Source organism: Ochotona curzoniae, unplaced genomic scaffold, assembly GCF_017591425.1.
Source record: "Ochotona curzoniae isolate NIBS_2020 unplaced genomic scaffold, NIBS_Ocur_1.0 scaffold_1037, whole genome shotgun sequence".
Taxonomy (NCBI): domain Eukaryota; kingdom Metazoa; phylum Chordata; class Mammalia; order Lagomorpha; family Ochotonidae; genus Ochotona; species Ochotona curzoniae.
This window is the reverse complement of record NW_024467083.1, coordinates 30548349-30575594: the sequence shown is the minus strand read 5'-3', so window position 1 is coordinate 30575594 and position 27246 is coordinate 30548349. Positions and strand designations below refer to the sequence as shown.

The following is a 27246-nucleotide window of genomic DNA, read 5'->3' as shown; positions in this document are numbered from 1 at the left end:
GCCTTGAATGTGCCAGGATCCCATATGGGTGCCAGTTCTAATCCCGGTAGCTCTACTTCCCAGCCAGCTCCCTGCTTGTGGCCTGGGAAAGCAGTCGAGGATGGCCCAAAGCCTTGGGACCCTGCACCCGCGTGGGAGACCTGCAGAAAAGTTCCTGGGGAGTGAATTATCAGATGGAAGATCTTCTTCTCTGTCTCTCCTCTCTGTATCTCTGACTTTGCAATAAAAATAAATAAATCTTTTCAAAAAGTAAAATGTACACAACATCCTCACGTATGATTGTGAACTAGTCCATCATGTGGGAGGAGCATAACCACGGATTTACTTGAATTACTGAATTCTTCTGCTGTTATGGACAACATTGTTATAAAAGATCCTCGTAGGAGAATCTGCAATATGAAAATGGATAAAGAGCGAAATATGTGCTTGCCCCTTCACACGCTGTATCTATGGGGAAAATAAGCTAAACTTTGGATGCTTCCAGGTCTTCAAAGCTTATTTCATTGAAGCAGTGAACAGAAAATAAAGCCAGAACTGGTCTGACTCCTACTCCTTTGGCTTTTTGTTCTTACAGGCCTTATCAACAAGAAGACATGTATTTCAAGCCCAGAATAGTTAAGAACTCCGGAACAGACAGTTTTAAACCAAGCCACTTAGTAGCAACATCTCTCTTAAGTACTTGAAAGCCTCAGTGTAAAGGAACAAGAGTCAAATTCACTAAATTCTGCGTTAATGCTTTATAGTTTATTACAAATATAATTCAGATTATGTTTCTGAGGAAATCTAAATTCCATTTGTTAGCTTTTCAAGACTTAAAAAAACTGCAGTTATTTTCTTCTGACAAAAGTATTTCAAGGAAAATATGTTCAGCCCAATAATGTAACATTGGAAAAATTTTTAATTAAAGAGAGTTGGCGCCATTGGTATAGAGCGTAAAGCCACCACCCGAAATGCCAGCATCCCAGAAGGGCGCAGGTTCGAGTCCTATTGCTGTATTTCCAATCTGGCTCCTTGTTAACGGCATGGGAAAAGCAGTGGAAGATGACTCATAGAGTTGGGACCTTACACCCACATAGGAAAAACAGATGACACTCCTGGCTTTGGCCTGGTCTCCATAACAGAGTGTCACAGTAGGAATCTTGGCTCTACTTTCAGTTCCAGCATTTTGCTCCTGCACACCCTAGGTGGCAGCAGGTAATGATTTAAAGTACCTGAGTTGGCCCAGCGCCGTGGCCAAGCAGCTAAAGTCCTTGCCTTGAATGCACTGGAACCCCATATGGGCGCCAGCGGCCCTGCTTCCCATCCAGCTCCCTGCCTGTGGCCTGGGAAAGCAGTTGAGGACGGCCCAAAGCTTTGGGACCCTGCACCCGCGTGGGAGACCCGGAGGAGGTTCCTGGTTCCCAGTTTCAGATCGGCACAGTACCAGCTGTTGCGTTCAGTTGGAGAGTGAATCATCGGACGGGAGAACTTCCTCTCTGTCTCTCCTCCTCTCTGTATATCTGACTTTGTAATAGAAAATAAATAAATCTTTAAAAATAAAGTGAAAATTATACCAATTACTTTTAATGTCAACATAATTCCACCTGGGATACAAGATGATAGCTCTGTAAATAGGTAAAAATCATCCTGTGAAACAATTCCACTAATAACATGCACCTGAAGTCATTCAGATGCTCATATTCTTTCCAATTACACTTTCATCAATGAAATGTATCCTAATGAAATCACCACAATATGAGCTACATCAGGGCAAGAACTTCACACTAACACGTAGGACACCTGTAAGCACATGCTGAAAAAAAAAAACAAATGAAATAATCCCAAACACAAGAAGTTAAACATCTACATATTTGTTATTACTTGTTTTCAGATTTCTGCTCTCACAAAGTCAACAAGGACAGGCCTCTGGCACAGTGGTTAAGACACGGTTGGAATGCCATATCCTATGTCAGAGTGTCTATGTTCAAATCCCACCTTCTTTCAAATCCAGTTTCCAGTTAATGCACATCTTGAGAAATGGCTGGTGATGACTCAGGTTATGTGGGTCCTTGCCACCCATAGGGCAGACCCTAAGTCCTGGCACCTGGCTTCAGCCTGGCCCATATCCAGCTATTGTGGATTTGCGGTGAATGAACCCACACATGGGTAATCTTGGGCTCTCTTCCCTGTGCCTTTTAAATTTAAAAAGTGAAATAGGGGGCCCAACCTGGTAGCCTAGTGGCTAAAGTCCTTGCCCTACATGCGCTAGGCTCCCATATGGGCACGAATTCTAATCCTGGCAGGCCCACTTCCAGCCAGTCCCCTGCCTGTGGCCTGGGAAAGCAGTAGAGGATGGTCCAAAGCTTTGAAACCCTGTGTCTGTGGTGGGAGGCCCAGAAGACGCTCATGGCTTTGGATCAGCTCAGCTCTGGCCAGTGGGGCTACTTTGGGAGTGAACCAACAGATGGAAGATCTTTCTCTGTCTCTCCTTCTCTCTGTAAATCTGCCTTTCCAAAAAAAAAAAAAAAAGATATCTTTGGGCCCGGCGCCGCGGCCTAGCGGCTAAAGTCCTCACCTTGAACGTGCTGGGATCCCATATGGGTGCCGGTTCAAATCCCAGTAGCTCCACTTGCCATCCAACTCCCATTCCAGCTTGTGGCCTGGGAAAGCAGTTGAGGATGGCCCAAAGCCTTGGGACCCTGCACCCATGTGGGATACCTGGAAGAAGTTCCTGGATCCTGGCTTCGGATCGGCATAGCATCGGCCGTTGTGCTCACTTGGGGAAGTGAATCATCAGACGGAAGATCTTCCTCCCTGCCTCTCCTCCTCTCTGTATATCTGACTTTCCAATAAATAAATAAATCTTTAAAAAAAAAGATATCTTTATGAAAGATATGTTTCTCCTTTTCTTTGTAAATCTTCTCTACTTTCAAATAAAAATGAAAATAAATCCTTTTAAAAATATTTAACATTACAGGCATTATACATGTGGCTCAGGTCTGAGGGTGGGCCAGGCTGGGTCAGTTCATAATACCTACTGGCAAATCTGAGAACCCAGGACAGGGTGCAGGTCAGGCCAAGTTGGGCCATGGTGCCAGTCAGTAAGCATCAAGGCCAGGACTGGGGACTGGCTGGGTTTCATTGGGCAGCACACCCACCAGTGTGAGCTGGAACTGAGGGCAGGCCAGGCCAGGCCAGGCCAGGCCAGGGTACACCCCACTGGCAAATGCCAAGGCAAGATGAGCCATGCCAGACTGGGCCATGGAGCCTACCAGCACACCTAAGACCTGGTAGGGGGTGAGGTGCAAACCTGGTAGGGAAGCTATGGGGACTCCCCTGCTAGGCCACTGCTCCTGCTCGAGAGTGTGAGAGCCAAGACTGGGGGCAGACCAGGCAGGGCAGGGCTACAACCTATTGGCCTGAATGTGAACTGGGCTGAGGAGAGCAAGGCTGGGCTAACTGACTACACTCACTGGTACAGGCATGAGTCAGAATGGTGGCAGGCTGATTGGGCTTTGCTGCATTAACTAGCAAGTGCTGGGACAGTGGAAAGGTCCTGTGGAGCTAGACTGAAGAACCACCTGGAGAGTGCAAGATTCAGGTCTAGGAGTGGGCCCAGTAGGGAAACTGTGGGCACCCCACAGATGGGCTGCAACTTCCACTGCTGAACATGGGGATGGGGGGGGCAGGAATTGGGGGAGGGCCTGGTTGGACAAGTGGTGGCACCCACTGGCATGGATGTAAGCTGGAGGGTGGTGTCGGCTGGGATAAGTTAGGCTTTAATGTCCAATTATGTATATGAGAGCTGAATGGGAGGTTGGACAGACCAGACCAGTCCACTGTACATGCTGGCAGACACTAAAACCAGGGTTGGGGCCCTGCTCATTGGTGGTTATTGGGGGTCGCTCTGACTGGGCTGCAGCTCCTAATGGTGTACATGAGGGCTGACTGTGTTGAGGGCAGGCTTGGGCTAGCCCGTAGCACCCATTGGTTTCAGTAAGAAATGGGGCTGGAGATCTGATTCAGCAATTGTAATTACCAGTGTGGACGTAGGCTGATGTGGGTGACAGAACAAACTGGATTCCATGCAGGGGATCCAACGTGTCTGTGTGCACATACAAGAGATAGGTCTGAGATCACCTCTAATGAGATTTCTTTGGGGGGGGGGTCCCCTAACTAAACTAAACTGCTGGACTCATTACTCCAACTGTGGGGAGAGTGGCAGGACCTATGGTCTCACAGTGGAGTGCACGTGTCAAAACTGGACTTCCTCAGTGGCTCTGATGGAGCAGTGCATGGCATACCCAGAGGCACATGGAGGATAGGTTAAATTATTGGAGCCTACAGAAGACACCTGGTACCTTAGCAAAGGCAGGACGGCAGAAGAAATTGATCAACTACCCCAGGGAAGCATGACAGAAAACATCTGAGCAAATGGAGACTCAAAGGTGGTCTGTGTCAACCAATGGACTTTGGAAGGATGTCCTCATCCTTGCATCGGCAAGATCAACAGCATTTCAGAACTACTGAAACCACCTGAATAGAACTCGGGAGGCATGCTCCACATCAGGGACTTTGATATGACATCAAGTGGCTGTTCCCCATCCACAGGTTACTGAACCAGTTGGTAGGCTGGGTGTGGCTTCCCCCCCTTGTCTCTCTCTGTTGCCATCCAGCAGCAACACTAAAAAGATAAGGCACACTCCTGAGGGTCTGGGAAAAGCCGGAACCACAACCAGACCCCTCACTGCCAAAAGCAGCTGCAGTTAAACCCTTTTCTCCGCTGCCCCTTTTCCCATTGGCCTTAGCTTTCCTCTGCCGCTTCTCCAGCCCTCTCTCCGCCACCCTTCTTCATTCTTGTCCCGTTTTCTGCTGCATTTCTCTGTTCTTGTCTTTGAACTTAGGTCTTACTACTTCTCTACTGCTTTTCCAGGCCTCTCTTCACCACCCTTCTACCTGCCTATTGCTCTTCTCCCCGTCCCGTCTTTCTCATTATTGTCTATGTCCATCCCAGCTTTTACAACGGCTACTTTTATATCGCTCTCCACCAATCACTTCTCCCCGTGGGTCCACTTGGCGCTACATGATAGGCCAGTAGCAATGACACAATCGCAGCGAGGGCATTAGCCTATCCCTGTGACTTCCTGTTTACCTGCTGGCAAGACCAACTCCGCCTCCTGGCCCTGGGCTAGCCGCCATCTTACAATGGCCCTTCCAATCCCAGGAGCGGCTTTCGCACCCTGCTCCCCACACTCCCTTTCCCCCAGATACAGGAAGAAGGAAAATAAAATATGGAAACAAAGATCTCACCCATTTTTCTCTGATCCTGGAGCATTCCCACCCTATTTAAATATGTAAACAACATCAAAAATTAAATTTTGGGCCCGGGCACGGTGGCGCAGTGGTTAAGGTCCTTGCCTTGCACCCCCCAGGATCCCAATATGGGCGCTGGTTCTAATCCCGGCAGCCCCACTTCCCTTCCAGCTCCCTGCTTGTGGCCTGGGAAAGCAGTCGAGGACGGCCCAAGGCTTGGGACCCTGCACCCGTGTGGGAGGACCAGAAGAGGCTCCTGGCTTCGGATCGGCATAGCATCGGCCGTTGTGCTCACTTAGGGAGTGAATCATTGGATGGAAGATCTTCCTCTCTGTCTCTCCTCTCTGTATTTCCACCTTTCCAATAAAAATTAAAAAATAAATCTTAAAAAAAAGTTAAATTTAAAAAAAGTATAGGATTTCCCCCTCTTTTCTATGTCTCCAAATTTTCTGCTACATACTTATTTTTATAATTTAAAAAATTGACTTTTAAAATTAGCAATGAAGAGAGGGTCAGACATTAGCCGAGCAGTTAAGACACTGGGTGAGATGCTGCTGTCCCTCGCCACGGTCCCTGCATCGGATGCCTGGTTCTGACTGCAGCTTCTGAACAACACAAAGCCTGAGAGGCAGCACTGATGGCTGCCCGTGAGGTTCCAGTGGCAGTGGGCATCTGGGAAGTGAGCCGGGGGATAGTTCTTTCTCTTTATTTCTGTTTATCTCTTCTCCCCCATTCCCTTTAAAAGTTTCTTTAAAGATGAAAATAATCTCAAAAAACAGCTGATCCAGCCACATTTGTCAAACATTAAATTCCCTGATTAGACCAGAACTATCACAACTCCTTACTGAGTAAGTAAAAAGACAGGGTGAACTATTCCATTTCCTACCATGACATAAAATCAGGATATGAAATCTTCAAATTAGAAAAATGCCAGTTTTAAAAGAGCTAAATAGTATTTTCTTTTCACTTAGAAAAACCCACAAAACAATTTTACTAAATTATCCCTTATCCCTGTTTCTTTCCCTGATCGCCAATCAAAATGAAAACGACTTCAATCATGATTTCATGTAATTACTGTCCAGCCAAGACACTGTCTAAATAAAAGCAGAAAACAATCACATCAGTCCTCAAATTACAATGTTTTCTTTTCTTGATTTTTAAGACCACTGTCACATTCTTTTAATGTAATCAAGCATTTTAGTCTCTGCTAGAAAAATAAAAGTATAAATAACCAAAAACAAAACAAATTTTAAAAATGAACTACCTCATCTTTGGTAAGCATAGGAGGGAGGGAAAAAAAGGTTCATCACAGACCAAATCAAATGCTTTTAGCATTCTACGGCTGAAACTAAGACAACCTGGAACTCCACTCAGGTCTCTAACGTGGATGGCAGGGGTTCGAGTACTTGAGCCATCCTCTGCTCTCCCTAGTGCATTAGCAGGGAGCTGGACGAAAAGTGGAGCAGTCAGGACTCAAACCTATGCTCCAGTGGGATGCCAATAAAGCAGGGGTCAGACTGCCTCACTGTGTCACAACACTGGTCCCTAAATGCAGACAGCTAACACTGGGTCAAAGAGAACATCAGTAACATTCGACCTTGGCAGAGGTGAGAGACTGAGAACTATGTGAATCAGCACCCAACGCTCCCAAACAGGCACAAACAATAACTAACCTGTCAAACAAACTGCTTGCCATCATTGAGAATTTTTATTTCTGAGGCAAATCTATTTGCAAAGAATGCTGCTTAAGACAGGGAAAATACAAATACTGCTCATCTCTTCTTCCACCTTAATACTTCCAGCCAGAAGAAATAAGGGTTTGTAACGTGGGAAGAAGTAGTGATAAGACTCTTCAAATATGCAAATTCCAAGGTAGTCAGTATATAAACATATTCTACTCAACTAGTTTTATTTCTTTTTTTTTTTAAAGATTTATTTTATTTTTATTGGAAAGACAGGTATACAGAGAGGAGAGACAAAGAGGAAGATCTTCCATCCGATGATTCACTCCCCAAGTGAGCGCAACGGCCGATACTATGCCAATCCGAAGCCAGGAGCCTCTTCTGGGTCTCCCACACGGCTGCAGGGTCCCAAGGCTTTGGGCCGTCCTCCACTGCTTTCCCAGGCCACAGGCAGGGAGCTGGATGGGAAGTGGAGCTACTGGGATTAGAACTGGCGCCCACATGGGATCCTGGCACATTCAAGGTGAGGACTTTAGCTGTTAGGCCACTGCGCTGGGCCCAACTTTAAGATATTTTAAGGACCCGGCATAATGGTTCAATTGGCTAAATCTTCACCTTGCAAGTGCTAGGATCCCATATGGGCACCAATTTGTGTCCCAGCTGCTCCACTTCCCATCCAACTCCGTGCCTGTGGCCTGGAAAAGCAGCAGAAGGTAGCCCAAAGCCTTGGGACCCTGCATGGGAGACCCAGAAGAATCTCCTGGCTTCGGATTAGTTTAGCTGTAGCCACTGCAGCCATTTGGGGAGTGAACCAGTGCATGAAAGATCTTTCTGTCTTTCCTCTCTGTAAATCTGATCTGCTTTCAAATAAAAGTAAATTTTAAAAAATTTAAAAATAAAAATACTCATAATCTAATAACCACCTGTAAAGCTAAAGTAACTACTTGTCACCAATAAAAGCAAACTCATTTAGTTTCCTCCTAGTAGAACTAACAATTCTAGTACAGAATCTCAAAACGGGCTTTCACATTAAAATTATTCAAGCTGGGCCCAGTGTAGTTGCCTAGAGGCTAAAATCCTTGCCTTGCACATGCACCAGGATCCCATATGGGCACCGGTTCTAATCCCGGCAGCCCACTTCCCATCCAGCTCCCTGCTTGTGGCCTGAAAAGCAGTCGAGGACAGCCCAAAGCCTTGGGACCCTGCACCCGCGTGGGAGACCTGGAAGAGGAAAGTTCCTGGCTCCCGGCTTCGTATTGGCTCAGTTTCCAGCCGTTGCAGCTGCTTGGGGGGTAATTCAAAGGATGGAACATTTTTCTCTCTTTCTCCCTTCCTCTATATATATCTGACTTTGCGATAAAAATAAATACATCTTTAAGGAAAATTATTAAAGTTATGGAGCTGGCATTGCAACACAAAGTTGCTGGCGTTCTATACAGGTGTCAGTTCAAGGAGTCCCAGCTTCTCTGTTTCCAATCCAGCTCCCTGCTAATGTACCTGGGAAAGCAGGCAGATGGTCCAAGCCCTTGGCAGGTGGCAGGGAGGGTGGACCCTGTACCACGTGGGACATCCAGATACAGCTCCAAGCTCCCAACTTCAGTCAAAAGAGAACCGCTGAGTGAAAATTCTCTCCCCATCCACCCCAACTCCCACCTCTTGCTGTAACTCTTTGAAATAAATAAATAAATAAACCTTTTTTAAAAATTAAGGCTAGGGCCCGGGCATGGTGGCACAGTGGTTAAGGTCCTCTCCTTGCACGCCCGGGATCCCATATGGGCGCCGGTTCTATCCCAGCAGCCCCACTTCCCTTCCAGCTCCCTGCCTGTGGCCCAGGAAAGCAGTCGAGGACGGCCCAAAGCTTCGGGACCCTGCACCCGCGTGGGAGACCAGGAAGAGGCTCCTGGCTTCGGATCAACATAGCATCAGCTGTTGTGCTCACTTGGGGAGTGAATCATTGGACAGAAGATCTTCCTCTCTGTCTCTCCTCCTCTCTGTATATCTGCCTTTCCAATAAAAAAATAATAAAAATAAATCTTTAAAAAAAAATTAAGGCTAGAAATCTGTTCCAGGTTACCAATATAAACTTAACAATACCTGGCATACTGGTATAATTCACAAGACCTGTTTAATTCTCATGATTATCCTGTTTTAGCCAATAAACTACATTTTATTTGAAAGGTAGAAAGAGAGAGAGAGAGCCAGCCAGATCCTACACTTACTGGTTCACCTGTTAGCCTAATAACCTCAACTGGACCAGGTAGAAGCCAAGAGCCACAAATTCCATCCAGATTGCTCATATGGCTAACAGGGACCCAAGTACTTGGACCATTACCCACTGCCCCCAGGGTATGTATCAGCAAGAAGTCGGGACTCTAACAAGGCACTCCAGTATGCAATGCCGGTGTTCCATGCAGCAACTTAACCACCAGTACTGATCTGCCAGACTGCCCACCAGATCTTAAAGTTCCCTAACGGCAAAGAGTATTCTGTCTCAGTGTCTAACACCATGTTTGTCACATACTAAGCATTCAGTAAAATGTTTCTGAATGAATAAAAAAAACTACTAAGGCTATCACACAATGCTTTTCTTTTACATACTTCTGTAATTTTATCCCCTGTTTTCGTTATTACACTATACAGAAGTAGCAAGCATACTGTGCACAGAGCAGGCACTGTGGTGCAGCTTAGGACATCCACACTGTATTTTAGAGTGTCTGGTTCAAGTCCCAGCTATTCTACTTCTGATCCAGCTTCCTGCTGGCGCACCTGGAGGCACCAGTTATGGCTGAAGCACTTGAGCCCCAGCCTTGCACATGGGAGATCCAGATGGAATTTTGGTGCCTGGCTTCCAGCCTGACTTAGCCCTGGATGTTGCAGGCATTTGGAGAATGAACCACAGGGTCAAACAACTCTTTTTTGAGTTTCTCCCTCTTTCTTTTGCACACACTCACTTATGCATTCAAATAAATATTTTTTTACAAAATATTGTGCATAGAGCGCTGGCACAATGTCTCAGTGAATAAATCCTCACCCTCCATGACCAGGATCCCATACTGGTGCTGGCTCGTGTCCTGGTTGCTCCACTTCCACCCAGCTCCCTGCTTGTGGCCTGGGAAAGCAGTGGAGGATGGCCCAGGGCCTTGTGACACTGCACCTGCATGGGAGACCAGAGGAGGCTGCGAGCTCCTAATTTTGCATTGGATCAGCTCTGCCCGTTGTGGCTGAATGGAGAGTGAGCCAGGGAATGAACAATCTTTGTCTCTCCTTCTCTCTGTAAATCTGCCTTTCTAATGAAAATAAATAAATTTTTAAAAAATATTGCACATACTCTACATTTTTCAAACTTTAGTATTAATGATCATGTCCCTTTCTAATACGGGAGTTAACTGAATAATACTTTAGAATATGGCACTCAATTATGTAAAATTTCAAAACAAGAACATGTCTCCTTTCACTTAAGTGTGCAGAAAATTAAAGTTGATTTCATTCATTTGTGAAAGCAAACTTTGATTTCAAGGAAGCAAATTAGAAACAAAGTTAACATTTAAAAAGCAAGCTTTCTGGAGCTGGCATTATGGCATAGCAAGCTCAGCCTCTACTTGCAGCACTGGCATCCCATATGGCTGCTGGTTTGAGTCCCTGCTGTTCTATTTCTAACGCAGCTCCCTGCTGCTGATCCTGGGAAAGCAGTGGAAGATGAACCAAGCACTTGGGCCTCTGCATACACATGGAAAACCCAGAAGAAGCTCCTGGCTCCTAGCTCCTGGCTTTGGACCAGCCCAACCCCAGCCATTGTGACAGTTTGGGGAGTGAACCAAATGATAGAATATCTCTATCTCCTTCTCTAACTCTGCCATTCCAATAAATGATAAATGGCTTTTTTTCCCAGCAAGCTTTCATTTCATGTAAGTTGTAATAATAATCTTTTAAGGGTTGCCACTATGGCATAACAGGCTGAGCCTCTGCCTTTGGCACCAGCATCCCATGTGAATAGCAGTTCAAGTCCTGGCTGCTCCACTTTGAATTCAGTTCCCTGCTTACGGCCTGGGAAAGCAGCAGATGATGGCTCAAGTCTTTGGGCCCCTGCACCCACATGGGAGAACTGGAAGAAATTCCTAGCTCCTGGCTTCAAATCAGTTCAGCACTAGCTATTACATCCATTTGGGAATGAACCAAGGGATAAAAGATCGCATTCTCTTTTCCTCTGTGTGTACGTAACCTTCTCTCTGTAACCCTTTCAAATAAAAACACTTTATAATTATAACATTTCATATCATAAAACCTAAATCTAGTACTTAGTATTGACCCACAAAAATTTAGGCCCAATGACAAAGAATTACCTACCAATAAGGTTTTAAAGAAACTTCTGACACTAAAACTTGAAAAATACACAATACTGAATCCCTTTGCCCTGACAGGATTTCTTACTTGTTTAATTCTTGTCTGTAAAAATGTGATTGACATGTAACAAGCAGCTCTATGGTTCCATTCAAAACTAACACAAGGCTGGATGTGACAATGTGTTTTACTCCTTCTCATTGCTAACAAAGAATGTTTAGAATTAAGAAAGGAAAGAGCCAGCATGTGGCCACTGCCTGCAATGCTGGCAACCTATACTGGTGCCAGTTAAGTGTTCCAGCTGCTCCACTTCCCATCCAGCTCCCTGCAAATGGCCCAGGAAAAGCAGTGGAAGATGGCCTGAGTGCTTGGGTCTCTACCCTAGCCCTAGTTATTGTGGACATCTGGGGAGTAAACCAGTGGATGGAAAACATCTCTCGCCCTCTCTGCTCTGACCTTCAAATAGATGCATCTTTTTTTCTTTAATTTATTTTATTTTTATTGAAAGTCAGATATACAGAGAGGAGGACAGGCAGAGAGAAAGATCTTCCATCTGATGATTCACTCCCCAAGTGACTGCAACGGCCAGTGCTGAGACAATCCAAAGCGGGGAGTCAGGAACTTCTTCCGGGTCTCCACGCGGGTGCAGGGTCCCAAGGCTTTCAGCTGACTTCGACTGTTTTCCCAGGCCACAAGCAGAGAGCTAGATAGGAAGTGGAGCAGCCAGGATTAGAACTGGCACCCATATGGGATCCTGGAGCGTTCAAGGCAAGGACTTTAGCCACTAGGCCACACAGCCAGGCCCAAAAATAGATGCGTCTTAAAAAAAAAAAAGGCTTAATTAAAAAAAAAATAATAATTGGGAAAGGAAGATGCTAACAGCCAGGCCACTTTCCCTTCCCTAATTCACTTTACTCCTACGTACACTTTTACTGAGGATCCCTCATTCCGTCACCTGCAAAACAACTATAATCATTTCCCAGCACCAACTTCAGAGACTGAAATCTGCTACCTGTGAAGCACTGCCGAACTGGCCAGTGTCAACACACCCTCCAAACACTTTTAATTTTGTAGATTTATCGCAGTGAAAGTTAATTACATTGAATAAATCTACTTGTTTTACCAAGTCCAGTAAGTTACCAGAGAAAGAATTAACTTTTTACAGTTGTATCTCTACAATCTGGGAATTATTAGACACTGTGATTACAAGCATGATTCCCCATGTGACCTGGTAAGTTTGTTTCAAGGTCACAGCCTGCAGCCTGAATCTCAACCACCCATTTTCTAAATATCCAGTTTGTCCCCAGAGGTATTGTACATGTTTGTGAACTGTGTAAATCCACCATTACTAAGAAAAAATGAAAACAACTAAAAATGCCTTCATTTATGACAGTCTGCAAAAATTAATAGCAAGAGATACACGTCTCAAGGGATGCAGTGTTTTGGCAACCAAATACCACCGTTCAAATAGAAATCAACCCTGGGTGATTTCTTATGGGATTTGAAAATCACAGGCTATGGTTTCTAGAAGTGTGTAGTTTAACTTCAACATATTGAAAAGGAAGAAGGACACAGCAGGGTCTTTGCAGATCAGCAATATAAGCGATAACTGAATTAAGTCAGAGAAATCGAAGACCGCCAACCAGCACATAACTCATTACGGGCACTTCGGTGTCACATTTCCCTGGATTCCAAACAACAGGTAGAGAGAACAAAGCTCACTGCTGCTTCCAAGCCAAGATAGCAGGGTACGTGTTCTATAAAGAGATAGTAGGTTATCTAGTCTATAAAAACAGGCACCAAAACTAGTTTTTAACTCCATCAGACTCAAAACGGCCATAATCCTGGGTTATACCAACTTTCCAAAAATGACAAACTTTCCAAACTGATCAGTGAAAGAAAGTCTCCAAAACTTTCAGAGGTCATCCCATTTTCTACAATCTTCAAATATTCATTTAACCAACTTCCCAATTTTTAAAGCAAGCTAAATAAACAGAATTAAAACCAGACATATAAATAGACATAAGTTACTGCAGCATAGGAGGTATGGTGGTGGGGTGGTGGTGAAGGATGAAAATCACCTCTGAGTTTGCTCACTGAATGGTTCTGTTAGAACAGTCAGCCTCTTGCAAGCAGCTGGAGCAGCCAGAGGCAGCTGACTCGGCAGAGCTCCCTGTACTTTTCCAAAGGGAAGTCAACTAATCACTTGCTTACTGAGCCCATAGGATACACAGACCTGTCATGCTGGTCTTGTTCTTCATCCAGCACAAGACCCTCAAAAACTTCAGAAACAAAATCATCTTTGGAAAGACGCTTTCATATCAGTACTTCACTGCAGGGAGTACCACAATGGGTCCTCAACTATAGCTCCCTCCTCAGTAACTCAAAGACCTGGCGGACAGATACACTTCCCCCACCATTATGAGCTTCTAATTGAGTTGTCAGGGGGCTACACACCTTCTAACATGTGACTATCATTACAAAGTACTTCACTTTACTGAGAGAAAGCAAGATCCACTTTGTGATCATCACCAACTCTTGGCTGATGTAAAAGCCCTTCACATGAATTTTCATTTTAGAGATAGATTTTAGCTGTAAATTTTAATGCCACACCAAGTATCCTGATCTGTCTCCAGACCTCTTGACTCCCAACAACACGCTACATGCCAGGCCCAGGCCTGGTGGCCTAGTGGCTAAAGTCTCACCTTGAACGCGCTGGGATTCCATATGGGCACTGGTTCTAATCCTGGAGGCCCTGCTTCCCATCCAGCTCCTTGCTTGTGGCCTGGGAAAGCTGTCAAGGACGGCCCAAAGCCTTGGGAACCTGTATCTGCATGGGAGAACCAGAAGAGGCTCTGGGCTCCTGGCTTCACATCAGTGCAGCCCCAGCCATTGCGGTCACTTTGGGGAGTGAATCATCAGACTTAAGATCTTCCTTTCTGGGCCTGGCACGATGGCACAGTGGTTAAGGTCCTCGCCTTGCACGCGTGCTGGGATCCCATCTGGTCGCTGGGTTTAATCCCAGCAGCCCACTTCCCACCCAGCTCCCTGCTTGTGGCCTGGGAAAGTAGTCGAGGACAGCCCAAAGCCTTGGGACCCTGCACCTGCGTGGGAGACCTGGAAGAGCTCCAGGTTCCTGGCTTCAGATTGGCTCAGCTCCAGCTGTTGCACTCACTTGGGGAGTGAACCATTGAATGGAAGATCTTTCTCTCTGTCTCACCTCCTCTCTGTATATTTGCCTTTCCAATAAAAATAAGTAAAATCTTTATAAAAAAATCTTCCTGTCTTTCCTCCTCTCTGTACATCTGACATTCCAATAAAAATAAATAAATCTTAATTAAAAATGCTGCATGTCAAAGTAAACAAACAAAAAAGGAGGCAGTTTCAATTCGGAGGAACAGACTTGTAGAAAAGTACAGTTAACGCAGAACACCACACGTGGGGCAGGGCCTCAGTGGACCAGCAGCACACAAAGCAGAAACTATTTTCAACAGTAACCACAACAGTATGTAGGTACAGTTATTTAAAACATAAAAGAAACTGATATTTGAGAAGCTAGCCTGGGTTGTGAAGTAAAATATATACTGAAATTAAAGGCAGCCAGCTCCTCACCAGCTGTTCGTAGCTCGAAGGGTGAGGGCTTAGTTGTTCTTAGTTCCCTTCTTTATATAGTATGAGGCGGCCCAGGAGACTAGATGCTCTGAAACTCTTCTAATTCTTCTAGTGATTTTCCTCTTGGAAAAGTCACTTAACCTCTTCTTGTGAATAATTAAAAATGAATTTCACAGGAAGTCCTGGATATCCATGCAGGTACACTTACACATGCTGAGGTCTTAAAGAGAATAAAATCCAAACTTCCTAGCATTACTGTCAGGACCGTTGCAGGTCTCACTCCACATTCTCTGCCAGGATCCATCACTGTGGCTGTCTGCAGACAGGCAGCTACCGTGGTCCCTTCCTAGCCTATGAGCTTCACACCTGTCTAGCCTTGGGCATCTCCTCAGCCTAGGAACCCTCTCCCCCTTCTCCGCCACTGTAATCACACTATCCTTCCGCCACCTCTCTTTCCATCAGTCTTAAGCACATGTGCTTTTCTCTAAATCCCAGCACAGTTTTCCCGTGGCCTGCATGACTTCAGCTTGCTTTGCACATAGCCAGCTGCTTCTGCGTCCCTTTCCCCACTGCTGAGTGAGCTTCTCCTGCGAGGACATTCGGGGCCGCTGTGACTCAGGCACCCCCAGCACTGCTTTATACAGCCTGTGCTTCATTGTGGAGCCTACTGAATACAAGGGGACAAGAGTAGGCTGTTGCCAAAAGACATTTTTTTCAGATAGTGGATCATTATCTAGCAAGCTGTGACATTAATACAGTAGACCACCATCATTCAAAAATCGTAACAAAAAAAATCAAAATACTGAACAGACTGAATAATAGCAGTAAATACAAGAGGTTTTGGTGAGGTTTTTTCCTTTTTTTTTTTTTTGCATACATGTTAGGCTGTTATATGTATAACACCTCTTACTGTCAGCAAAAAATTAAAAGTTTTAACTGCCTCAATTGTTTCCAAATGTAGGATAGAACTGCATCGCCTATCAGCATGTAGTTATATGCGTATACTTGTACCACCTACATAACAGGCTCCTACAGGATGGACCACCTGAGTAAAGCACAAAACATCAACACAGTTCATCACTCGAAAACGAAAGCGATCTAACTGGTTCTGCCCTAACCCACACAATACTCTACCTTTGCCAGGAGCACCATCATCTAACGAATCAACTCATGACAGACCATGTTCAAAAAGCACTTTGCAGTGATCATAAATTCTTGGTGTCTGCTTGTCAATTAGGTCTCTGCTCATCGACCAGATCCTATGAATTATTCCCAATGTGACTTATCTTTAAAAATAATTATCCTTGAGAGCATGGAGACACAAACTAACTGGTTAGCTGTGGCTACAAAGAGAGCTCCTCCTCACTATAGTAAGACCCACACAAATGTTTCCACTATTGGCCCTGGCTGTGCGGCCTAGCAGCTAGAGTCCTCGCCTGAATGCACCAGGATCCCATATGGGCACCTGTTCTAATCCCGGCAGCTCCACTTCCCATCCAACTCCCTGCTTGTGGCCTGGGAAAGCAGTCAGGGACGGCCCAAAGCTTTGGGACCCTGCACCCATGTGGGAGACCTGGAGGAGGTTCCTGGCTCCTGGCTTTGGATCAGCACAGCACCAACCGTTGCGCTCACTTGGGGAGTGAATCATCAGATAGAAAATCTTCCTCTCTGTCTCTCCTCCTCTCTATATATCTGAATTTGTAATAAAAATGAATAAATCTTTAAAAAAAAAAAAGTTTCCACTACTAATGAAAGAGCTTTTCCACCCAGCCACAGCAATCTGTGGAAGTAAGTGATCTCTGAGAGGAAAGTTAACAGTTATTTTAAAATTTAGCTTTTACTTGTTCACAACTGACTATGAAATCAAAAGCATTTTTGAAGCGACAATGTGACTGCCATGGCTCTTCTTGTTCCCTACTAACCAACAAAGAAGGCCTGCGTTAGTCAGGTCTCCCACATCACCCAGCAGAGGAAGACAGCAAACATTTCACAAAGGCAGAAAAGAAGTTCAAGGCTTCCCAAGGCTTAAGGATCTAACTGAGTTTCCAGCATTTTATAAGACACCTGTCAGGCCCAGCAGTTAAGATGCTGCCTCCCATGCGGAGCCTCTGGGTTTGCGTTTTGGCTCTGCTTCTCAGCCCACCCCGGGAGCAGCAGGCTATGGCTGGAGGACTTGGGTCCTTGCCAGCCACGGGCAGACCCAGACTGAGTTCCAGGCTCCTGGCTTTGGCTTCTACCTATCCGGGCTGTTGCAGGCATTTGGGGAGTGAACTAACAGATGAAAGGGTTCTTATCTTTCTGTACTCCAAATAAAATGAAAAATTTAAGAGAATAATTTTACCAGTCACATTCAAGAATAATTGACTACTGAAAGTCAAAAACAGCTGGGGGAAAAAAAACATAAGATATACTTATTTAAAATTCAAAGACCTGGATTTAATTCTGGTTGCTATTAATTCACCCAAGTCTGTTTCCTCTCTTATACAATAGGATAAAACTTAGATTCATTTAGAAAGTTTTGTTTTTGTTTTTAAATATTTCATTTATTTGCAAAGTAGTGAGACAGAGGAGTAGGGAGAGATCGTCCATCTGTTGCTTCACTCCCCGGATGGTCACAGCACTAGCGGTCTTGGCCAGGCTGAAGCCAAGAACTCCTCCCAGGTTTTCCACATGGGTGACGGGGACCCAAGGACTTAGGCCATCGTCCTCTGCTTTCCCAGGTGCATTCGCAAGGAGCTGGATCAAAGCAGGCCAGCTGAGACTCAAACCCACACTCATATGGGATGCTGGTATCCAAACTGGTGGCTTAACCAGCTGCACCCCAACACTGGCACTTCAGCAAGTATTGACTGAAAAGTTCCTCCTGCAGGCCAGCAGACATTGGAGGGGATGCAACTAGTACCTAGAATCGGAGGTAGTTCCTGCCTTCAAAGAACTTAGCAATTCCTTTCACTGGACAACAAATGCAAACATGCTGCCAGCTGCGATACACTATTCACACTGCAAAGTGGTACAATGGTTATGATGACTATCAACCAGTGGCTCCCAACCACCCATCCTTATTGCACAAATTTAGCAAGAGACAATCAATCATATATATGGTCAGAGTACTTCACTGATTTTCTCACTTGGGATGGAGCGCAGGAGCCTGACAAATCACCATTTGTTAGTACAGTCTTAGCTCAAAACAGCCATGAAGACAGACTGAATTGAGAATCCAAAACATACAACCTGCAGTGTAGCTCTGGTCACATGGTGAGGTATGTGAGGCGACGACCCAGCCCTGCCAAGATATCCATGCCCATATTAGATCTACTGAATAATAACCCCTAAAATGGAAGCCTGAGAATCTATACTTTTAACAAGTAAACCCACTGATTCTTCATGTACACTAAAGCTTGAGAACCACAGCCAGAAAAAGTTACTTGGATCAATAAACACGGTTGCAAACACCGCTACCAAAACCAATGTGGAAAATCTGAGCCCAATAGGATTCAGCTACAATTCAGAAAGCAGCTTTTGAGAAGCTGTTGAAGCAGTCAACGTTGTATGACTCACACAATCTGTAAGAATATTTCTCGCTGCACTAACCTCTTTTTATCTAATAATTTTCTAACTTTCACACAAGATGAACTTTCAGAAAACTGATTTTCAATAAACAAATGGATATAGTGATGTGATTTGTCTTAAGACTTCACCCCAACATGAGAATGTTAACGGGTGTGTTATCTGGTAGCTGGGGGGGGGGGGGGGGGAGGAAATCCAGGGACCTCCAGAGTCTCCCGCACTGGAGTCCTGGCTGCACCCTGCTAAAGCCTGCGAATGCCGCAAAGATGGCCCAAGCATTCGGACCCCTGCCACCCTCATGGGAGACCCAGATGGAGCTCCTAGCTTCTGGCTTTGGCCTGGGCCAGATCTGTGTTCTTGTGTACATTTAGGGAGTGTACTAATGGATGGAAAAATCTCGATCTTTTTCCTCTCCCTTTGTTGCTTCCTTAATCTGTAACTCTGCCTTTCAAATAAATAGTTAAACATTTTTTAAAAGGAGGAAAGCATACACTCCCTGATCAGCATGTTTTGGTTCTTTATCTGCTGAAGGCACGCTTCACTCACTAGCTCCCAGGAACATGCAAACAGGGAAGACAGTGTGTGTTACACTAGGAACAATCACCAGGTGGAGCCTAACACTGCAGGCCAGAAAAGCTCCCATCATCAGTAAAATGTACAGCCCAGAGGGCTTGTTCCTACTGCAACACCAAGCCTCGCAACACGACTCTTTCCCAAACCAGTAAGAATCTAGTCAGTTCCAAAAGGAGAAATGACAGACTGAACCATACTGACCCCATAGTTAAACCATTATTCTAAGTTTCAATGAGCACAGAGCCTTAATAAGCAGATTTTAAACTGATATTCTTACACCAGATCAACTTGGTATCCCATTAAATCTCAAAGTTATTTTTTCACACAGTTACTCTACTCTTTAATACAACTAATACATGAAAACTGTAATACAGTATGTGTATGAGAGTCTAGAAGAGGAAAAGTCTTAAACAGCACCCAGACGTCCTCCTATGATTTAAGTGGCATCTACACAAGGATAATCAACGTGTCCCCAGCTTTGATCCCACTTGGCATCAATATGCAAAGTTTTCCCATTAGGACAGGGGTGGGTGGGGTGATATTTGAACTTAAAGTACCTGGGTCAGGCGCCAATGGCACTGCAAGTTAAACTGCCACCTACAATGCTGGCATCCCACATGGGCTCTGGTACAAAACCCAGCTTACTTTTTCCCTACTAATACACTAGGGAGAGAAAGCAGTGTAAGATGGCCCAAGCTTGGCATCCATGTAAGAGACCTGGAAGAAATTCCAGGCTCCTGGCCTCGAACTGGCACAACACCAGCCACTGCAGTCATTTGAGAAATGAACCAGTGGATGTTAGAACCTGGGTCAGGGACAAAAAAGAGTTCTAAAGAATGTTATCTAAACAACACTAGGAAAATTAGCACCAACCTAGCTTAGATTAAAGTAAGTAGCAAACACATGGATAGCTCCTCAAGAATCATATACATCTGTATGTCCTCCTCTTACTGGAAAACCTAGGCAGTAGATAAAGATTTTGTAAAATAAATAAATAGAAAAAAAATTTTAAAGGAAGGATAAAGAAACTATCTAGTTGAGGTCTCAGAATTTACCAACTCGTTCAGCTTTATACTGCAACTATCACTACTTCATTAGACTACCACAGAAGTTTCACCATCAGAAATCAACAACTCTACAGCTGGAAGGATGAGAAATCAATGCCAGGAAGACTTCTGATCCTCACAACCTTCTAGAGAGGTCTTTAGGCTGGCATAATTGTATACCCAGCCCACTTAAGAGAAAAGTCTCTACTTGCCACTAAGGATATGCCAAAACCCAACATCTTTCCTTTAAAAGGAAACAACTTCCTGGGCTCCCAGCAGGAAGCTGGACCTGGGGCAGGTCCTCGGGTCTGTCCTGGGACACTCTTGGAAGACTGCCTCACCCGCGGCCCCAATTGCAGAGAGCACAAGAAAGGGTTGTTGCATGAACATGGCAGTTCACATTAGCTGTATTCTAACAGAGAATTAGTTTAGCTCCTTAAGGTCCTTAAAGAGCAAACAATTTAGAACTTGACGACAAATACATAGTTTTCAATACTTTAGTCACATATTTCAAAAGTAAACAGCTGTATCCACAGTTAACTTTGAAAGACAAAGAGAATGACAACTGGAAAGGTTTTTATAAGAAGGAGACCCCAGAGAAAGAACAACCAGACGCCCAGGCACAAGACATCAGAAGGTCATTACTGCAGTCCAAATCTGAGTACCCTGGCTTCCCTGCCCCAATTAGGAATGTGTTCCAGAGAATACTAGAAAACTGTATGTTGGACATGAATGAGCATACAAGCATCTATTTACAGAGGGACAGTTGCTCCTTTCTGGAGGTGGAGTTACAATAGAGTAAGAATGTCAAGGGCACAAGATAAACAAGAGAGGACGGCCTCCTTCAGGGAGCCTGACTTTCAAGATACTATCTGCTCTGCAAACTTCGGGCAAACCTATTGTTTTACAACAAGAGAGCCTGGAGGTTGTAGAAACCACAATAGAAATAAAGCATAACAAATGTGAAAAGCTCCCTATGGGCAAATCCGCACTTGAAGGGAAAGAAGGTGAAAGTGGGGGTGGGGGGATAATATACAAAATATGTTCAGTCAGAGAAACACGGAATTAAATTCTGCTGGGGAGAGTGGAACAATGAGCGCAGAAGCTACCCACAAGCCAACCAGCAATCACTATACGAATTTTAATACAAAGTACAAAAATGCAAATGTAACGCAGAAATTAGGGAGCGGAGGAGGCGTGCACAGAAAACTGCAAGACAAGGCAACATCCTGACGGGCTGGGAGGGATGCGGAGAGGAAGTCAGGATGGAGGAGTAGGAAGGGGGGAGGGACTGCAGCAGGCAGGGGGAGCGGTGGGCTGCAGCAGCAGGGGCCTGCGAAAGAGGAGGGGTAAGACACGCAAAGCACAGAACAGGACAGTCAAGTGCGATTTCACAAGAGCCCAGAGTGGGAGAGAAAATGGAGACGGGCATGTTCTTGAAAAAAAAAAAAGTGGAAAGGTCAAAGACCCAAAAAGGGGTTGCAGTTAGGAGCAAGTAGAAGCTTCGAGCGCCGCCCCCACAGCCCCGAGTGAAAATCGGGAGTGTGGTGCAAGAGCGAAGGGGGTGGGAGGCCGAAGCGAGGATGCTCACGTAGGGAGGTGCTCCCAGGGCCACGCGATCCAAAATCGGGGGGCAGGGTCGGAACTACCGCGCAGCGTCAACCTCCTCCCTCCCCCTAAGGCATGCCAGGGCCCCTCTGGGGGTAGACTACGAAAAGGAGAGGAGGAAAGCAGGAAAAGATAGGGTGGAAAAATACAAGGGGAGGAGGAGGGGGGCGCTTAACCATAAGCCGAGGGTAAAGAAGGAATGAAAAAGGAGTGGCGTGGGGATCGACGATGTTTCCGGAGTTCCAAGTAGCAGCAGCCCAGGGGTCCTGCTCCAAGCGGGCAGGGACAGTCCACACAAGGGCGCAGGGGAGCGGTGGTGGCCAAGAAACTGCGATGCTCAGGGGGAACTTGGGGGAGGACACACGGTACTGGCTGGGTCGGGAAGCAGAGGTTCGCCACGAGGAAGCCGAGAGCGAAGTGAGGAGCAGCAAGCGGCGTGCCAAAGGGGAAGGCGGCGGACAGAAGCGAGCCAAAGGGAAGTAGGCAGGGGTAGAGGCGCCGGGGGCGCCACGACAGAACAACTGGAGCCCACGGGAAGGGGAGAGGGTGGGAGTCCCAGAAACCCGGGGGCGGAGGAGGGGGTCCACCCACCAGGAGGTACCAGGCAGCGGAGGCCAGAAGGGGGCGAGGGTCTCCAGGCGGGGGCTGGTTAGGGAGTTGGGGGAGGTGCGGCCTGAGGGGGTGACAGGGACAGGCGGAGGGGCCGGCGAGGGTGGGGCGGCGCGCGACCCCGATACTCACACCTCCAGGATGCGGTCTCCCTTGCGCACCCCGGCCCGATCGGCCGCTCCCCCGGGCAGCACGGCGCTCACATGCTGCAGCGGCGCGTACAGCTCGCCGTTGATGCTCCGCAGTTGCCCGCCCTCGCTCACTTGGCCCCGCACGTTGAAGCCGTAGCCGGACTCGGACTTGACGATGCGCACCACCCGCGGGCCGCCGCCGCCCCCGCCGCCGTTCCCGGTGCAGTGGAGCCCAGACCCCCCACCGCCGCCGCCGCCTCCGTTCCTGTGAGGGGCTGAGGGGTGAATCCCTTCCCCGTCCTCGTCCGCCATCTTGCGAGCCAGCGAGCCGTACCCCCGCCCCCCGACGCCTCCACTCCCTCCCGGCGCGCGCTCGTCCTACTCGGCACCGCGCGACCCCCGACGCGCGCGCCCGCTCCGCCAGCCGGGGACCGAGTCGGCCACGGAGCCGCCGGCGGGGGGAAGCGGACGCTAGGGCACCGCGGGGCCTCCTGGGAGTTGTAGTTTGAGGGGGCGGGGCGGAGGCTGGGCTCGGGGTGTGACGCATACGGGAGCGCAGCCTGCTGGGAGTTGTAGTTTACTTCTGAGGCATGTTAGTGTCTCTCATCTGCTGGGTGGGCGAGCCCACTGGTCCAGTACCGAGCATGGCAAGATGATTCAGCTGCTTCCAAGAGGCACGTTTATGTTTTACCTTCCATCTCGTAAATTGATGTTTGTGATTTGACACAGTCTTAAGTTATATTAAGTCATTGGCCTAGGAACTCATATACAACTTTATTGGGCAGCGCCAACAACGTTGCAAGACAACTGGATCAGCAATTCGTTGCCCCGTTTCACATAATAGGAAACTGAACCCTCAGAGTGCCTGAAGTCATTAGCTGTTAAGCAACAGGAACTAAGGCCCAGTTATTTTTTGCACAACTTTTCTTTTTCAACTACCGGAAAGCTATGTCCCAGCCATTGGAAAAGCATATGCAGAGCGTCAACTGCAATCTTCATGATTTGGCACTGGATGCTAGACTGGGAAGTAACAGTGCAACCGTGATTTCAAGATTACCCCCAACAGCACAATGAAATTCTTTGCAAATGGGAACAATTGGTATTTATTGGCTCTCTGCCAGAGCAATGACTGCTCAAACCCAGTGCTTCATCTTGCCAACAGGATGATAAGACTCTTACTGCTTAGAAAATGCAAGATTTCTGGGTCAGAGACCAGGGCATGTTAGGGCTCGTAGGTAGAATGAGCTTCCACTTTGGTGTCAGTCCCTCTGAACGAGGCCACATCCTGCAAAAATGGAGGGGAGAATTCAAGGGTGGATGCTGTGCGCTGGGTGGATCTTGGGGACAAGGAGAAGCCCTGAGCTTGGGGAACCTGCGACTTTCCAGGAAGCAGGAAGCCAACCCATTCCTCACCGAACTGATTGCTGTACAGTGACCACGGGAAAAAAACATTCAAGAACTCGCGTTCTTGGCACACGGGAAGAGATCAGCAGAAGCATGAAAGAGCCGGAGGACTGTTGCCTGCTCCCACCCCCAACAGCGCTGTGTGCCTAACACTCCCCAGGGCCTTCCATCAGTCTTCACAGCCTCCTAGTGCTTCCTGATGTGTAGATGAAGAAACTGGCCTGGAGAGATGGTACGGCTAATAAGCAATGGATCCAGGAATGGCAGAGCAGTCTGATAACCCACAAAAGCATCAGGCAACCCCACCTGAAAGAATTTATGGACTGTGTGAGGTCTAGAGATTTCCCTATATGGGGGAAGAGGGACCTAAGAAGAAGAACTGAGATCTCACAAAATAGGGGATGATGTTTCAAAGTCATTGTAATTAGAGCATAAAAATTAATGTGACCTTATTTTACAGTGAAGCTAAGGAAGGAGGACCCTGATCAGTTAAGCAAATAGGGAAATTAATCAGGTAGGAATAAAAATTTGGCTCTGAAATAACAATGGCACTGGGATGAATCATTTGTTGGACTGAGCCCTGGCTGGGAAGGAAATTACCTACTAAAACGAAGCGTCCAAAGAGAGAGGGGAAAGGGAAGCTCTGCTAACAGAGCTATGACTTTGAGTTAACTTGGTAAGATGCTCTGGGTATCTGTTCTGAGTCCTATAAGAATGGCTAACAATACAGAGGGAAATATTACACTACTGATGGGAAATAGGACGCAGTCTAACTTACAAGTGCACCTGTATCTTGTTCTGGCAGTTCCACTTCTAAAACTTCATTCTGTTCTTATACTTACACACATGTGAAATGACAATTTTGTAAAATTAAAGCCATTGCAGTAATTTTTGTTTTCACAAGAGATTAGAACCATGTATGGGAGCCAGCACCATGGGAAAGAGGAGTAAGCCTCTGCTTGCAATGTTGGTGTCCCATGCTCGTTGCTGTTGTTTTTAAGATGCATATATTTGGGGCCTGGCATGATGGCTGAATGGCAAAATCCTCATCTACAAGTGCCAGGCTCTCATATGGGTACCAGTTAATGTCCCATCTGTGCCAATTCCCATGTAACTCCCTGCTTGGAGCCTGGGGAACCAGTGAAGAATGACCTAAGGTCTTAGGACCCTACACCCATGAAGGAGACCTGGAAGAAGCTCCTGGCTTCAGATCAGTTCAGCTCTGGCCATTGCATCTACTTGGGGATTGAAACAGTGGACAGAAGATCTTTCTGTCTCTCTTTCTCTGTAAATCTGATCTTCTTTCCAATAAAAAATTCTTAAATAATAATAAAAAAAATAGAAACAACTTAATATTCACAGGTCAAATCATGATGTATCCCCAATTGAAAAATGGATTCACTGTCAACAGTGATACTCTGTCATACTCTCAAGGAATGATCTAGGGACTGCACATGGTTAGGTGAGAAGATGCGTCACCATCTATAGGACATGACATGGTGTGTACAGGAAGGGAGCCATGTGTATCTTTGTATCCCTAGATGTCCACACAAGAAACTGATAACATTGAATGGTGCTGAGAAATGAGATTGGTCAGCCAGAAGAAAAGAGTAGGCGGTAGGGTTCACTTAATACCTTTTTGTGACTTCTGAATTTTCAGTCAGATTATGACAGCCCAGATGATAGAGAATGGCAACAGTAAGGCTAGGTCTTCTCAAACACTGCTGGGACATGTCTATAACCTGACCTTTGCCATAACCTTGGGTTCTTGGAAAGTCCCAAAAAGGACGTGAGAGTGCTTATCACAAGACGGTATCTCATTCCAACATGAGATCTTGCTTTTCTTTCTTTTTTTTTTTAAGATTTATTTCTTTTTATTGCAAAGTCAGATATACAGAGAGGAGGAGAGACAGAGAGGAAGATCTTCCAATCACTGATTCACTCCCCAAGTGGCCACAATGGCCGGAGCTGAGACGAACCAAAGCCAGGTGCCAGGAGCTTCTTCAGGGTCTCCCATGCGGGTCCAGGGACCCAAGGCATTTTGCCATCCTTGACTGCTTTCCCAGGCCACAAGCAGGGAGCTGGATGGGAAGTGGAGCCGCCGGGATTAGAACCAGCGCCCATATGGGATCCCAGCACGTTCAAGGCAAGGACTTTTAGCCGCTAGGCCACCAGGCCCAAGATCTTGCTTTTCTTTCACAGCTGAGGCAGTAAGCTGGTTGCCCCAAACTGTTTTCTGTAAATAGAATTGGAGGGACATGTGTGCCTGGTTCTGTTGTTCACGACTAGGTGGGATGAGACTCTTCCTGATTGGATTGGATAGTTTGGAGTATGTGATGCTTAAACGGATCGGTATCTGTGTTCCTCCCCACAACAGTTGATAGGAACATTTATATTGTGCAGTGATGATTACAGTGATTACATCATGTGCTAGTGCTGTCCTAGTTGATTGGGTGATGATTGCTTAAGGACTCCTGAACACCCGTGATCAGGGCTGTTCCCCTCTTCCATGTATGTTGGAATGGCTCAGTCCACCAGCTGGTGAATAAAGACTCCTGAGCTTCTAAGAGTCTGCCTCCGGCTCATTTTTTGGGCTAGAACTGTCAACTCACAACCTGATAAGTGCATTTGGTTACTTAAAAAATTAAGTAAAATGTTTAGAATTGATCATGCTAGAAGAAAAGGTCACATTGTATAGTATTGGAAGACTGGGAAGAGCTTCCAATACCAAACACTGTGCCCAGGAATCTGGATTTCAGTCCTTCATGGTGCCCATGAATGCTTGTAAGCAAAGTAGCAGATTTTTCGAATTTATGCTTCAAACAGTTGACTCTACGGGTTCTGGGGAGAATGAACTGAGATAGATCAGTTAAGAAACCATAGCAAGGGTTGAAGTAAATTAGGAAGATTTGAGTTAGAGCATCAGTGAAGGAAATTTAAGGACAATGAGTGAAAGAGAAAACCCTGGACCGCCAGGATCACAAGCATGGGCGTGGAAGAAAGAAGGACAAACAACTCCCCAATCAAGGCATGACAAGGAAGCTGCTGAGATTTGTGGGGAAGGCAAGTTTGGGGCTTGCTGAATTTGAAGGGCCTGTGGGAGAAGCAAGAGGAATTGTCTGGTAACTGCTATTTAAGTCTGGCATTGGAGAATGGGGTCGGAGCCAGAGCATGGAGATTGTGGAGCCTTCAGCTCTGGATGATTGTCTCAGGAAAACGCAGTGACCTGGATGGAAAGTGCCAAGAGATCAAAGAAAGAGGCAGACAAATCCTGTATATTGACGGGACTTATGGACAAGCAGCCTAGTCTTGGGCAGCTGCAAGACAGTGGATCCATGAGACAGGAAGAAAGAGGTTGTTACGGATGGAGCCCCCACTGTAAAA

General features: G+C 46.3%; 1 protein-coding gene across 2 annotated transcripts in view; it reads right to left on the bottom strand.

Annotated features, from left to right (window-relative positions):
• SNX27 (sorting nexin 27) overlaps positions 1–22920 on the bottom strand; it is an 83429-nt gene extending 60509 nt beyond the window's left edge. The window contains exon 1 of one of the 2 annotated variants that reach the window (XR_005885760.1): positions 22460–22859. Coding sequence is in view for 1 of the 2 variants with exons in the window: in XM_040999387.1 (XP_040855321.1) it covers positions 22460–22770 (311 nt within the window). In the remaining variant the exon portion in view is untranslated. Of the gene's footprint in view, positions 1–22459 lie in introns of both variants that reach the window. The other variant, XM_040999387.1, reaches the window with a different exon arrangement.
• Positions 22921–27246: the final 4326 nt, after the last annotated feature.